The 12,170-nt window shown below is 59.5% G+C and overlaps 1 protein-coding gene across 2 annotated transcripts in view; it reads left to right on the top strand.

The window, feature by feature from the left end:
* ARHGEF17 (Rho guanine nucleotide exchange factor 17) overlaps positions 1–11,725 on the top strand; it is a 56,160-nt gene extending 44,435 nt beyond the window's left edge. The window contains exons 4-21 of one of the 2 annotated variants that reach the window (XM_047691124.1): positions 724–840; positions 1,062–1,154; positions 1,363–1,539; positions 1,836–1,886; positions 2,132–2,241; positions 2,346–2,431; positions 3,973–4,091; positions 4,410–4,623; positions 5,131–5,204; positions 5,788–5,987; positions 6,152–6,450; positions 6,943–7,192; positions 7,459–7,545; positions 7,848–7,915; positions 8,144–8,292; positions 8,737–8,911; positions 9,027–9,296; positions 10,158–11,725. In XM_047691124.1, coding sequence (XP_047547080.1) covers positions 724–840; positions 1,062–1,154; positions 1,363–1,539; positions 1,836–1,886; positions 2,132–2,241; positions 2,346–2,431; positions 3,973–4,091; positions 4,410–4,623; positions 5,131–5,204; positions 5,788–5,987; positions 6,152–6,450; positions 6,943–7,192; positions 7,459–7,545; positions 7,848–7,915; positions 8,144–8,292; positions 8,737–8,911; positions 9,027–9,296; positions 10,158–10,354 — 2,736 coding nt within the window. In that variant the 3' untranslated portion in view covers positions 10,355–11,725. The other variant, XM_047691125.1, reaches the window with a different exon arrangement.
* Positions 11,726–12,170: the final 445 nt, after the last annotated feature.

Genomic DNA, 12,170 nt, shown 5'->3' with positions numbered 1-12,170 from the left:
GAACCAGGGTGTCCCACCACCTTGGGCAGAAGCCAGCGCTTCTGCCCAAGAACTTTATCATTTAGCCCAGCTATCAGCTGGCCATCGGTGCTAGCCACCAGCTGTGTGCCCCCACTGGACAGGATGGACATCCCTATTGCCTTCCAGAGGAGAGACTTGTCCCCAGGGGGAATCAAGGGAGGCCAGATTTCAAGTGTGATTCCAGAAAGAGTTCTAGTCAGGGCAGGGAGGGCTTCCTGGAGGAGGCACGGTTGGAGCTTAGCCCTGAGATTGGATGATGGTGAGATTTGGATGTAGTAAGGGCATCTGGTGGAGAGAATTACATGGGCAAAGGCCAAGAGGCTGGAATGAGTCTGTGTTTCTCAGAAGACAGTGAGGAGGGGGACCTCCTGGCTGGACTTAGTGAGGCTGGAGAGCAAGGGATGGAAATGCCCAGTTGGAAATGGAAGAGCCTGGTCTACAGGACACTTCTAGGTATATGTATTTCCATGTACACACAGACCCTAAGTAAGATACATGTTTGCACACACACATGCTCACAGGGTCACACATACAAGGTGTATGTGTATACACAATGCAGGAGCACATACCCCATCCCTTAGAGACCACATCATGTCCAGTTGGAGGGAAAGGATGTTGGCTTGTGCATCATTGGAAACCAGGACAGGGTGAGGTGAAGTAAGGGATACCTTGAAGGTCCCCAACCTACCTCTTCACCCACAGTTCTCCAAGGACATCCTGGTCAACATCTATTCTGCCTACATTGACAACTTTCTCAACGCAAAGGATGCCGTACGTGTGGCTAAGGAGGCGAGGCCTGCCTTTCTCAAGTTCTTGGAGGTACTGGGGGCCAGCTAAGGGGGGTGGACATGACTCCTACCTTGGGCCAGCTTTGGGAGGGGGCAAGAGCTCCCAGACTGGGCACCATAGCCTTAGGCTAGGGTTCAGTTTTTGCCCTTGGGCTGGGATGGAGGCACTGGCTGGGGACCTGTCCCCAGTCATTCCCTTCTTTGCATGACATTCCTCACATGGGTGCCCATCCACTTTGTCTCTGGTTTCAGCAAAGCATGCGTGAGAACAAGGAGAAGCAGGCTCTGTCTGACCTCATGATCAAGCCTGTGCAGCGGATCCCACGCTATGAGCTTCTGGTGAAGGTGGGCATTGGAGGCACGTGAGGCTGCAGGGGGCTGGAAGGCCCCTCCTCGATTGAGCCTGACGTCAGTGTCCCCAAGGGTCGGGTAGGAAGAGAAGTCCTCTCTGGAGTCTCCCTGTAGTCCTTCCTGCTCCAGCCATCAACATGGGGCTGCCGGGCCTGAAAGGGGCAGCTGATAAGCAGGGGTCTTATCCCCATCTCCACATCAGGACCTCCTGAAACACACACCCGAGGACCACCCAGACCACCCACTCCTGCTGGATGCTCAGCGGAACATTAAGCAGGTGGCTGAACGCATCAACAAGGGTGTGCGCAGCGCAGAGGAGGCAGAGCGACACGCCCGTGTGCTGCAGGAAATTGAGGCTCACATTGAGGGCATGGAGGACGTGAGTGCCCCCCGCCACCCAAGTCTTCATTTGCACCTGTGGTCCCCTGCAGTCACCGTCCCGTCCACCTCCACAGCGTGTCTGCCAGCATCCCCACCCATCTCTGTCCATAGCCACAACCCTGTTGTCTGCCTCTGGCCACAGATCCCACGGCCTGAGCGCACAGCATCAGGAGGACGGAGGGGATGCTGCTTCTACTGGCCTGGCCCGTGGAGGGGGGCCAGGGGTCCCTGGGGTCTGGGGAGGAGATGGGATTAATAATTGGCCTTCAAGGTTTTGTCTTTCCTGCCCCACAGCTCCAAGCCCCTCTGCGGCGATTCCTAAGGCAGGAGATGGTCATTGAAGTGGTAAGAAGTATCCCATTGTCTACTCACCTGTTCCCATCTCCCTGTTTTGTTCATACTTCCGCTCATACCTGCTGCCCTTGGGTCTCCCTGCTCTTCCCCACAACAGGAGTCCTGGGTCGAGTCCCAGCTCTGCCTCTGGGCATCTGGGGCAGAGCCCTCACCCCTCTCTGGGCCTGGCTGTCCCCTTGGGCACGGTGGGCAGGAGGGTGGGCCTCTGGGCCTGAGTCCTGCCTCGGACCCCACAGAAGGCCGTCGGTGGCAAGAAGGACCGGTCTCTCTTCCTGTTCACGGACCTCATCGTCTGCACGACCCTAAAGCGGAAATCGGGTTCCCTGCGGCGCAGCTCCATGAGCCTGTGAGTGGCTGGGGCGGGGCTGGGCTGGGGCAGCGGGGGAGCAGCTGTCCTTCCCTGCCCCCACTGCGCCGGCCCGGCCAGAGCTCCCCCTTGGCTCCCCACAGGTACACGGCAGCCAGCGTCATCGACACGGCCAGCAAGTACAAGCTGCTGTGGAAGCTGCCGCTGGAGGACGCGGACATCGTCAAAGGTGGGGCTGGCCCAGGCCTGCCCGGGGCCCTCCTCTCAGAAGCCCTCCTGGAGGGCCTGCCCTGTGACCTGGCTGGCTGCCTGGATCTGTCTGCTTTTCTGTTGGGGGGGCCTCACTTTCCCAGCCAGTATGGGGTGGGGGGGCTGCAGGATCGGTGTGCCCACCACAGAGCCACACCAGGACCTGTGCACACAGACCACCTTCTGACGGGGCAGGGACCTCGCCTAGGCTGGGGTGGTGCGGGGGCACAGACACACCTGCCACCAGCCACTGACCACGGCACCAGCATCCTATTAGACGACGATGCACTGCTCTGGTCCAGCAGTTTAGCTCATCGGGAGCAGAGACTCACTTAAGTCAGTGCAAGCAGAAGGCTGATTGGAAAAATCTGTGTTGAGATTTTTGAGAGGGGCTGAGGTGGTTTCAGAGAATTGCTCCTCCTGCCCGTTCTCACTGCCCTTAGCTTTCTCTGCTTCCTCCTTCCTTCCACCTCCTGCGCTCCCTCATGGCCTGCTCCGCATCGTGGCCTTTCTCCCTAGCTGCTCCAGGATCCGAAGTTTACCTTTCTGAGGGGGCGGGTTGGTCTGGGATGGTGGTGTGTGTGCCTCTGGGCTGGCAGGCAGTTCAGGTCCAGACTCTGTCCCTAGGCTTAACTGTGGTGGCCCCCAGGGCAAACCCAGGCTGGCCTCACGTGGGCCACTGTGGAGGAAAACAAGCTGATGGTTGGTCCGGTTTGTCTCTTCTCACTGGAACACAGGCCAGTTGATAAAGTGACTACCTTTAGGTCAGGTGTCTGCTCCTGGTCCCATCGAGTGTGGTCAGAGTGGGGCAAGGTCCTACAGAAGAAACCAGGGCTGCCCAGGCAGTGAGCATTGTTGGGGTGGGGTGGGGGGAATGGCATCCTTTAGAAGGAGTAGGAGAAAACCCAAGCCTTAGCTTTTCTAGTACATTCCACCGCTGTCTACTCTGCCCGTTGGTGGGTTCCTGGTCTAGGGTGGACACCCCTGGCCAGGCAGTGTTGGGTGTGGGGATGCTGAGCTGGCCTGTGGGTCCAGCTACTTGGCTGTGGTCAGGTATGGGGTAGGACTAGAGAAATCCAGAGCATCAGCTCATTTTCCCCTCCTCTGTCAGGGAACGGAGTCCCTTGGTCAGCAGATTTGACTGCCCGAGGCTCTGGCTGCCCAGCCGACTCCCTTGTGGGAGCCGCACCCCCGCGGCTTCCGGTGTCAGTGGGAGGCTGCCGAAGCTACAGGGCTGTCCGCCGCCTATTCTGTGTGCCCATCCGGGGTCTCTCCAAGGGACCAGCACCCTGGGCCAGGTGGCTCTGAATCAGGCCCAGTCCCCTGTTGCCAGGCCTGGTGTTTCTCTGCGAGCCACCTGGCTGTCACTCTGTTCCTTGGGTCTTGGGGTTGACCAGCTCTCAGCTTGTCAGGCCACTCCCCATGCTTGACTGCAGACTTTGAGGAAAGGGCAGACTGTCTGTCCAAGCCTGACCTTGTCTGCTTCTGTATCTGTCCATGGCCTCCCTCTGTCTCTACCAGGGGCATCCCAAGCCACCAATCGGGAGAACATCCAGAAGGCTATCAGCCGCCTGGACGAGGACCTGACCACCCTGGGCCAGATGAGCAAGCTCTCGGAGAGCCTTGGTTTCCCCCACCAGGTCTGCCCCCTGAGGCAGGGGGAGTGGGGTGATGGGGGCTCCCAGACCCTATCTGAGGGAGAGAGAACAGCCTCTTCATTGCCTGAGGAAGAGGTCACTCAGCTCTGTCACTTATTGGAAGGGAAAAGTACAGCCTCATGGCAACTGAGGGAAGTGATGTGTTCCAGACCTGAGGGTGGAGACACAGCTCTGTCCCCAGCTGAGGGAGGAGAGTGGGCCCATCATGTCTGGGGGGGGTCAGGTCCCCACTTAGTCCTCAGGGCAGGAGCAGGCTGTGGGGAGATGTCAGGGCCTAAGGCTGGGTCCTCCTTCCGGCAGAGCCTGGACGAAGCACTGCGGGACCTCTCAGCTGCCATGCACCGGGACCTGTCAGAGAAGCAGGCGCTGTGCTACGCACTTTCCTTCCCACCTACCAAGCTGGAGCTGTGCAGCTCGAGGCCCGAGGGCACGGACTCCTTCATCTTTGAGTTCCCTCATCCTGACGCCCGCCTTGGCTTTGAACAGGCCTTTGATGAGGCCAAGAGGAAGCTGGGTAAGCCAGGCCCATGCCGATGTCCTCCTTCCAGCACTTCCAGTGGGAAGTGGAAGATCAGGTGTGGGAGATCAGGAACCAGAAATCCCGAGACCCCTGTGTCCTGTGCTTCGGTTCCTGCTCAGGGGGAGGGTGGCTTGAGACTCCCGAGGAGAAACGGGACTTGCTTCCCCGGGCAGGGAGGGGATTCAGTGGATGGAAAGGGTGAACTTAGGACAGGGGCACTGCTGTGGAGAGGAGGCAGGACCCTCCTCCCTGTGCGCCCTCCGTACACTCTGAGCAGGCCTGGAGCAGGGAAAGCTGTTAGAGTCTGTGGCTTAGAGGATCTTTGAGATTTCTGGGTCTGCCTCCCACATTGTACAGGTGGGAAAATTGAGGCCAGGGACAAGCAGGGCATAACCCACAGCCTCCTCGCTTTCCCCTGAGAGACCCTAATGAGCAGGGCGGGAAGGGAAATGGTCGAGGGCAAGGTGGAAGCTGAGCAGTGTTTGTCCATCTCCGCTACAGCCTCCAGCAAAAGCTGTCTAGACCCCGAGTTCCTGAAGGCCATCCCCATCATGAAGACCCGCAGTGGCATGCAGGTGTGTGGGGGCCCCGGCCCCGTGGGTACACATGGTTTTGTTGGGGGTCCACTAGGTGCCTGTCTCGAACATGATAGCCGCCCCCTGTGTCTGCTACAGAGTGTACTACTATGCACACGCATGTGGCTACTACGTGGGTCGAGTACACATGGGTGTGGCCACACATCTGTGTGTGCACATGAGCGAAGGCTGTCTGGTGGGCATGAGGTGTCTAAGTCACGCGCCTAAGTCTGACTACATCTGGACAGCGGTTACCACTTTTCACACTTGTTACCTCATACATTTGGGATCGTGTTTAGGGCTTCCACATGTGTGGCTGTCTGTGTACACATACATATATGAAGGGACGAGACCGACATCATGTGGGCATATGTGCCTCTGGCTCACAGAGTGGCCCATGCGCTGTGCATGTATGTGTGTGTGTGTGTGTGTGTACACGTGTGTACAGAGGGATGTCCTGGGAGTTCATGCCCCCCGCACTGCAGGCCCAACCCCCTCCGTTCCGCCAACCGGCGGGAGAGCGGTGGGGAGCTGGCAGCCCTTCCCACATTCACCTTCTCCTGTCTGTTGGTGCCGTCTGCAGTTCTCGTGTGCAGCCCCGACCCAGAGCAGCTGCCCTGAGCCCATGCCTGAGGTGTGGGTGTGCAACAGTGACGGCTACGTGGGCCAGGTGTGCCTGCTGAGCCTGCGCGCTGAGCCCGACGTGGAGGCCTGCATCGCTGTCTGCTCCGCCCGCATCCTCTGCATCGGGGCCGTGCCTGGCCTTCAGCGCCGCGGCCACAGGTGAGGCCGGCGACAGCGGAGCAGCGAGACACATCTGGCTCCCAACCCCTCCGCAGCTGTGGGCGAGGCTGGTGGATGGGGCGGGGCCTTGGGTGCTGGCGGCCAAGCAGTGGGACAGAGCCCCGGCTCCTGGCAGCTTTCATCCCCACTCCTGTATCTCACAGGGAGCGGCCTGCCTCGCTGAGGAATCCCCCAGAGACGGCCCTGGAGACCCCTGGTCCAGAACTGGACGTCGAGGCTGTGGATGAAGAAGCAGCAACGCTGGCAGAGCCGGGGCCCCAGCCCTGCCTCCATATCTCCATCGCAGGCTCGGGGCTGGAGATGGCCCCAGGCCCCACCGAAGGAGATCCCCGCCCGGAATTGGTGCCCTTTGACAGCGACTCCGATGATGAGTCTTCACCGAGCCCCTCGGGAACCCTGCAGAGCCAAGCCAGCCGGTCCACCATCTCCTCTAGCTTTGGCAGTAAGTGCCCGGCTTGGGGCTGTCAGTCAGGGTGGACTGCCCTGAGGAGGGGGCACCCAGCAGGTACTGATGGGTGAGGAGGGACCAGCGTCAGCGAAGGCATGGCATCGAGTCTCAGGATGTTAGCACACAGAGCTGGGGGAGCCGGCAAGGTGGGGAAGGGGGACTGTGACAGCAAGGACCCAGAGGGCAGCGGGCCAGTCAGGCCAGATCCCAAAGACCCCAGAACACCCTGTCAAGTAGGGGAGATGGAGTAGGGGCTGGAGTGGTTGATCTGCCTGTCCATAGCATGATGGTGGATTGGTGTGTGTAGCCAGCAGAATAACTAGGCCTGAGAGGGGCAGATGCCTCGGGGAAGGGGGGAACGGGTGGGAGGCCCTCAGGAGGGACTTGGCCGGGAGGGACGCACAGAGGGGAGATGGGGGTCTGGAAAGGTGACAGGTCTTGGGCCCAGCAGAGGGGAATGGAGGTAGACACCTTTGTCTCCCTCAGATGAGGAGACTCCGAGCTCCAAAGAGGCCACGGCAGAGACGACCAGCTCAGAGGAGGAGCAGGACCCTGGCTTCTTGCCCCTGTCTGGCTCCTTCGGGCCTGGCGGTCCCTGCAGCACCAGCCCCATGGATGGGAGAGCCCTTCGCCGCTCTAGCCGTGGCTCCTTCACCCGGGGCAGCCTTGAGGACCTGCTGAACGTTGACCCCGAGGCCTACCAGAGCTCTGTGTGGCTGGGCACTGAGGATGGCTGGTAGGGGCAGGACAGGAGCCAGGGACACAGAACCCTGAGCTCCGTGCTTGGGAAACCACGTGGTATCCTGAGACAGAAGCGGGAGGGCTTGGGGTCCAACCTCAGGAGTACGACCAGCCGGGGCTCCCGCGGGGTCTGAAGCCTACAGGGAGGCTTTGGGATCTCAGTACCTTGGCCCCTGGCGGCGGGGAGATGGTTGTGGGACCGAGGTGGAGGGCGAACTTCGGGGGCAAGCCTTGGTCACAGGTGCATGCCCCGATCCACAGCGTCCACGTGTACCAGTCCTCCGACAGCATCCGTGACCGCAGGAACAGCATGAAGCTCCAGCACGCGGCCTCTGTGACCTGCATATTGTAAGGCCCTTGGCCAGTCCTCCTGGTCCAGACCCTCCTACCCATGCAGACCTCCTTCTGTTCACCCAGCTCTCCCTGTTCTACCAGCCCCTTCTTTCTGTGGAGGCTTGCCTTAGGCCAGCTGGGCCTCTCCTACAGTGTGTGACGGTGGGCGAGTTACTACCCCTTTCTGGCCTTGGGCTCCCTGCCTGGAGCGTCAGTCTCTTGGGCATTGTAGCCATTCTGTCTGGGAGTCCCTGGGCCCCAGGTGACCTCCTCTGGCCTCCTGAAACCCCTGACTCCTTCCCCTTTGCCCTGCCCAGGTATCTGAATAACCAGGTGTTTGTGTCTCTGGCCAATGGAGAACTTGTGGTCTACCAACGAGAAGCAGGTGAGTGCCCTCCGCAACCCGCCCCGCCGGCATGACTGGTGCAGGCCCTCTCCCTGAGGCCCGTGAGTCTGGAGACGTAGCTCTGGGCACCTCCCAGGCCCTCTCTGGGCCTCGGTGTCCTCATGTACAAATGGGGAGTTTAGCATTTAGAATTATATTTGTGGGGTTGAGGCTCCAGGGCAATACCAGACTGAATTTGCTGTTTTCTTTATCCTGCTCCCACTCCAGGCCATTTCTGGGACCCCCAGAACTTCAAGTCAGTGACCCTGGGTTCTCAGGGGAGCCCCATCACCAAGATGGTGTCCGTGGGTGGGCGGCTGTGGTGTGGCTGCCAGAACCGGGTCCTTGTCCTGAGCCCTGACACACTGCAGCTGGAGGTACCGGTGGGGGTGGGGGCGGGGACAGAATTGGTGATTTGGGGTAAGCCTGGCCCGTGAGAGAGGGAGCTGAGACCATGGGGGCCATAAGAAAGCATCCATCTGTCCAGAGAGAGGCCCGTGATTGATCCGAAAACCCTCTGAGCTCTAATATCCTTCGATCACAGAATCACTGAGCTGCAGGGGAAAAGCCAGCTCCATTTTTAATTTCTGAGGCTTAATGGGGGGCTTCACTGAAACCAGGCTTTGACAGGTTGGTCATCTAGACAAAGGAGCAAGGCCACCTCTGCCGTCAGCCGGGGGGCTTTCTGGAGAGGTCTGGTGTGAGCTGTAGGGGTGAGGCGGGTGCTGGTGGAGCATGAGGCAGGGAGGGGCCAGGGAGGGCAGAGGCCTGCCAGTCGCCCCCGTGCTCTCTCTCCCTGCCCCTCCCACCGCTCCGGCCAGCACACGTTCCACGTGGGCCAGGATTCCAGCCGCAGCGTGGCCTGCATGGTGGATTCCAGTCTGGGGGTGTGGGTGACGTTGAAAGGCAGTGCCCACGTGTGTCTCTACCACCCGGACACCTTTGAGCAGCTGGCAGAGGTAGACGTCACACCCCCCGTGCACAGGATGCTGGCAGGTACTGACCTCCATCCACCCCTGCCCTTCCCCCTGGAGCCCTTCTGCCCCCATATCTTGGAGGCTGAGCCCGGGGCCGGGAGGCAGCCCCAGCTCCGGTCCATCTCGCCCCCTAGGCTCGGACGCCATCATCCGGCAGCACAAGGCCGCCTGCCTGAGGATCACGGCGCTGCTGGTGTGCGAGGAGCTGCTGTGGGTGGGCACCAGCGCCGGCGTCGTGCTCACCATGCCCACCTCACCCAGTGCCGTCAGCTGCCCGCGAGCGCCCCTCAGCCCCACCGGCCTAGGCCAGGGGCACACCGGCCACGTCCGCTTCTTGGCTGCCGTCCAGCTGCCAGATGGCTTCAGCCTGCTCTGCCCGACCCCACCACCTCCCCCAGACACGGGTGGGTTTTGCCCCCTCCTCTGGCCCAGGGGATCCGGATTCTGTTTAAGATCCGACCCCTTTTCCACCAGAAGAGGTTTTTAAGAGGGAAGAAGAGTGTAGTACGGGCTGGAAGTAGCACAGAGAGCAGGAAGTAGGCTCTAAAGTCCCCAAAATAAAACCTTCCCGGATGTGGGCTCTGTGCACACCTCGGTCCAGAAGTGTCACTGGAGACAGGGAGTGAACTGTAAGAACTGTCACCTGAGAATCAGACCATGGCACAGCAAGGGATGTAGACAGCAGGCAAACAGAGAAGACCAGAAATGAGGGCCAGGGCAGGGCATCAGGAAGTCCCGGGCAGAGTGGGAAACGGAGCAGCAGCAACTAGAACACAGAATGGCAGGCGGGACAGACGTGGACTGGGAGGGTTAGCAAGAGAAGCGTGTTAGGAGATGACATCTGTCAAGGAGCGCCACAGTGAGCCAAGGCTTGCCTTGACCGGGCAGGAAACCGTATTCCCACGAGGAGGTGCCTGTGGGAACCGAGAAGCCGGGAAGCTTTGGGCGGGAGAAGACCTAGCTCCCCGGCTGGGAAAGTAGGAAGCAGTTTGAGGAGGACAGTACATGTGTAATGGGGGAGGGGGGTGCCAAGAGCTTATGTCACTCTTGACTGGGACACACAGATAAGAGGTAAGAAGTTGTGTGACTGCCAGGAAGTGGATATTTCTTTCCAAAGATGTTCTTGGCTAACAGGAAGTAGGATTCCCCCACAGAAACTATGCCTGTCTTTCTTCCTATCTTCTGGGGTGAGGCAGGCCCTTAGGGGACAGCACAGCCACCAGTCCCACCCCTGCTAACAGACTGTCTCTCTCTCCATCCTCCAGGCCCTGAGAAGCTGCCATCCCTGGAGCACCGGGACTCCCCTCGGCACCGAGGACCTGCCTCGGCCAGACCTAAAATGCTCGTTATCAGTGGTGGGGACGGCTACGAGGACTTCCGACTCAGCAGCGGGGGTGGTGGCAGCAGCGAGACGGTGGGCCGAGACGACAGCACAAACCACCTCCTCCTGTGGAGGGTGTGACCCTGTCCACTGTGGCCCAGGACTTGCCTGCCCAGCTGCCCTCGGCCTGCTTGCCTCTTCCCAGCCCACACTTGCTAGCGGTCTCTGACCAGGAAAGTCCCGCCAGGGGCACACCTGTGCCTGCTCGGGCTCCCTCCCAGCCCCGAGGAAGTATTCCTGACGGAACACCTGCTGGCCAGCAGGCCGAGGCCTTTGCCGACCCTCTGGCGGCTTCAGTGCCCCCAGTCATGACAGGGGTGGGGCAGGGGGGCATGTGGGCTGCCCAGGACCACTGTCCCTGGAGCTTCTACCAAAGACACGGCCGGGCCTGGACCCCCTGGGGCTGGGGAGGGCCATGTGCAATATTTGGAGGGTTTTCAGGGGGCAGTGGGAGGGCTAGGGACAGAAGCCTTTCCCATGTACAGTATTTATGTTTCTTTCTAGATGCGTACCTTCCCAAGCACTTATTTATGCAATGACCTGGGCAGGGGTGATTTGAGGAAGTCACAGAAGGGGAAAGACCCTATTCCTGCTCTGGGGGCCACCCTGGGGCCCTAAGCGAGCCTTCCTGGAAGGACCAATCCCCCCTTATTACATACTTGCGCACACATGTGCATAGACATATGGGTGTGTGCACGCACGTGTGCACACACGCGCACACACACACACACACACTGCATGTTCAGGGCACTAGAATATTGCCTCTTAACATACACTTTCCATGGCCTTGTCGTGATTGGGCTGCCCTCCAGTATCCAGAGCCAAGGACCAAGCACCCTCAGTCATCTAGAACAAGGTGATGGCTGCAGGGGGCAGTGACTCCTGTGTGGGGGCCTCCCCAGGCCTTGGCATTTCCTAACTTGTTGGCAGTGCCTTTAGTCGTTTCCAGATTTGTTAACACTGATAGGGACTTGGACAGGGCTCTTTCCTGGCCTGAGCAGGGAAGAGGAAAGGGCCCTTGTTCTCCTCCAAGCTGCCCCCCCAGCTCCTGTGTCTCATGCACTGGCACGTATGGTCACCTTGGCAGGGTGGGCCTGGGAGCCCCCCTCACTCGGACCATTGAGACCCTCTTTTCACACCCTTCCTGCCAGGGCAGGAAGAATTCCCAAAGCCCAGGGGCTGGATATGGCCTCTTCAACTGGGAACCACTTACAGGCAGCCTCTTCCCTGATCCTTGGATGGCAGGAGCCAGTCTGACCCCCAGCCCCCTTGCTTCTTCAGCTGCAGCTCCAAAGGTCTGGTTTCAGATGGGGTTTGTTTGGTTCTGTTTTTGTTTGGGGTGCGTGGGTCATTGTGGTCTTAGATTATGTTTCTCTTGCTACCAAACAGTCATGTATTAACTTTCCTTGGATGATGAATTTTAAAGAGTCAATAAATAGAAACACCAAATGACCACTCCCCATTGGTGGCACAGGGGCCTCCAGCCACCAGCCTCAGGGCTCCCCAGCAGACAGGCCTCCCAACACCACTCACTTGAGCAGAAGGGAGGGCTCAGAGACCAAGAAGGTGCTGGGAAGGCAAAGCCACCACTCCCCATGATAGGCCAGGCAGGTCGCTGTCCCTGTCTGGGCTGTCGCTCTCTCTCATCAGGAAAACAAAGTCTCATGCCCATTCACATCTTTGTGACCAGGGCGACATGTTAGAAACCCTTACAGATTACATGTGTGAATATAAAGTATGATCCATAATTATATGTCCATATAAGTATACATTCCCAGGCTCCCCACAGCTTCTCAGTCGCTGGGCCTGGGATGGGGCTTGGGAGTCCGAAGCTGACAGGCAGCATGTGACAAACAAGGCGACCAGAAGACCAGACGGCTCCAGCAGGAAACGGTGT

Source organism: Lutra lutra, chromosome 10 (assembly GCF_902655055.1).
Source record: "Lutra lutra chromosome 10, mLutLut1.2, whole genome shotgun sequence".
Lineage (NCBI taxonomy): Eukaryota > Metazoa > Chordata > Mammalia > Carnivora > Mustelidae > Lutra > Lutra lutra.
This window is presented reverse-complemented; position numbering and strand designations above follow the sequence as displayed.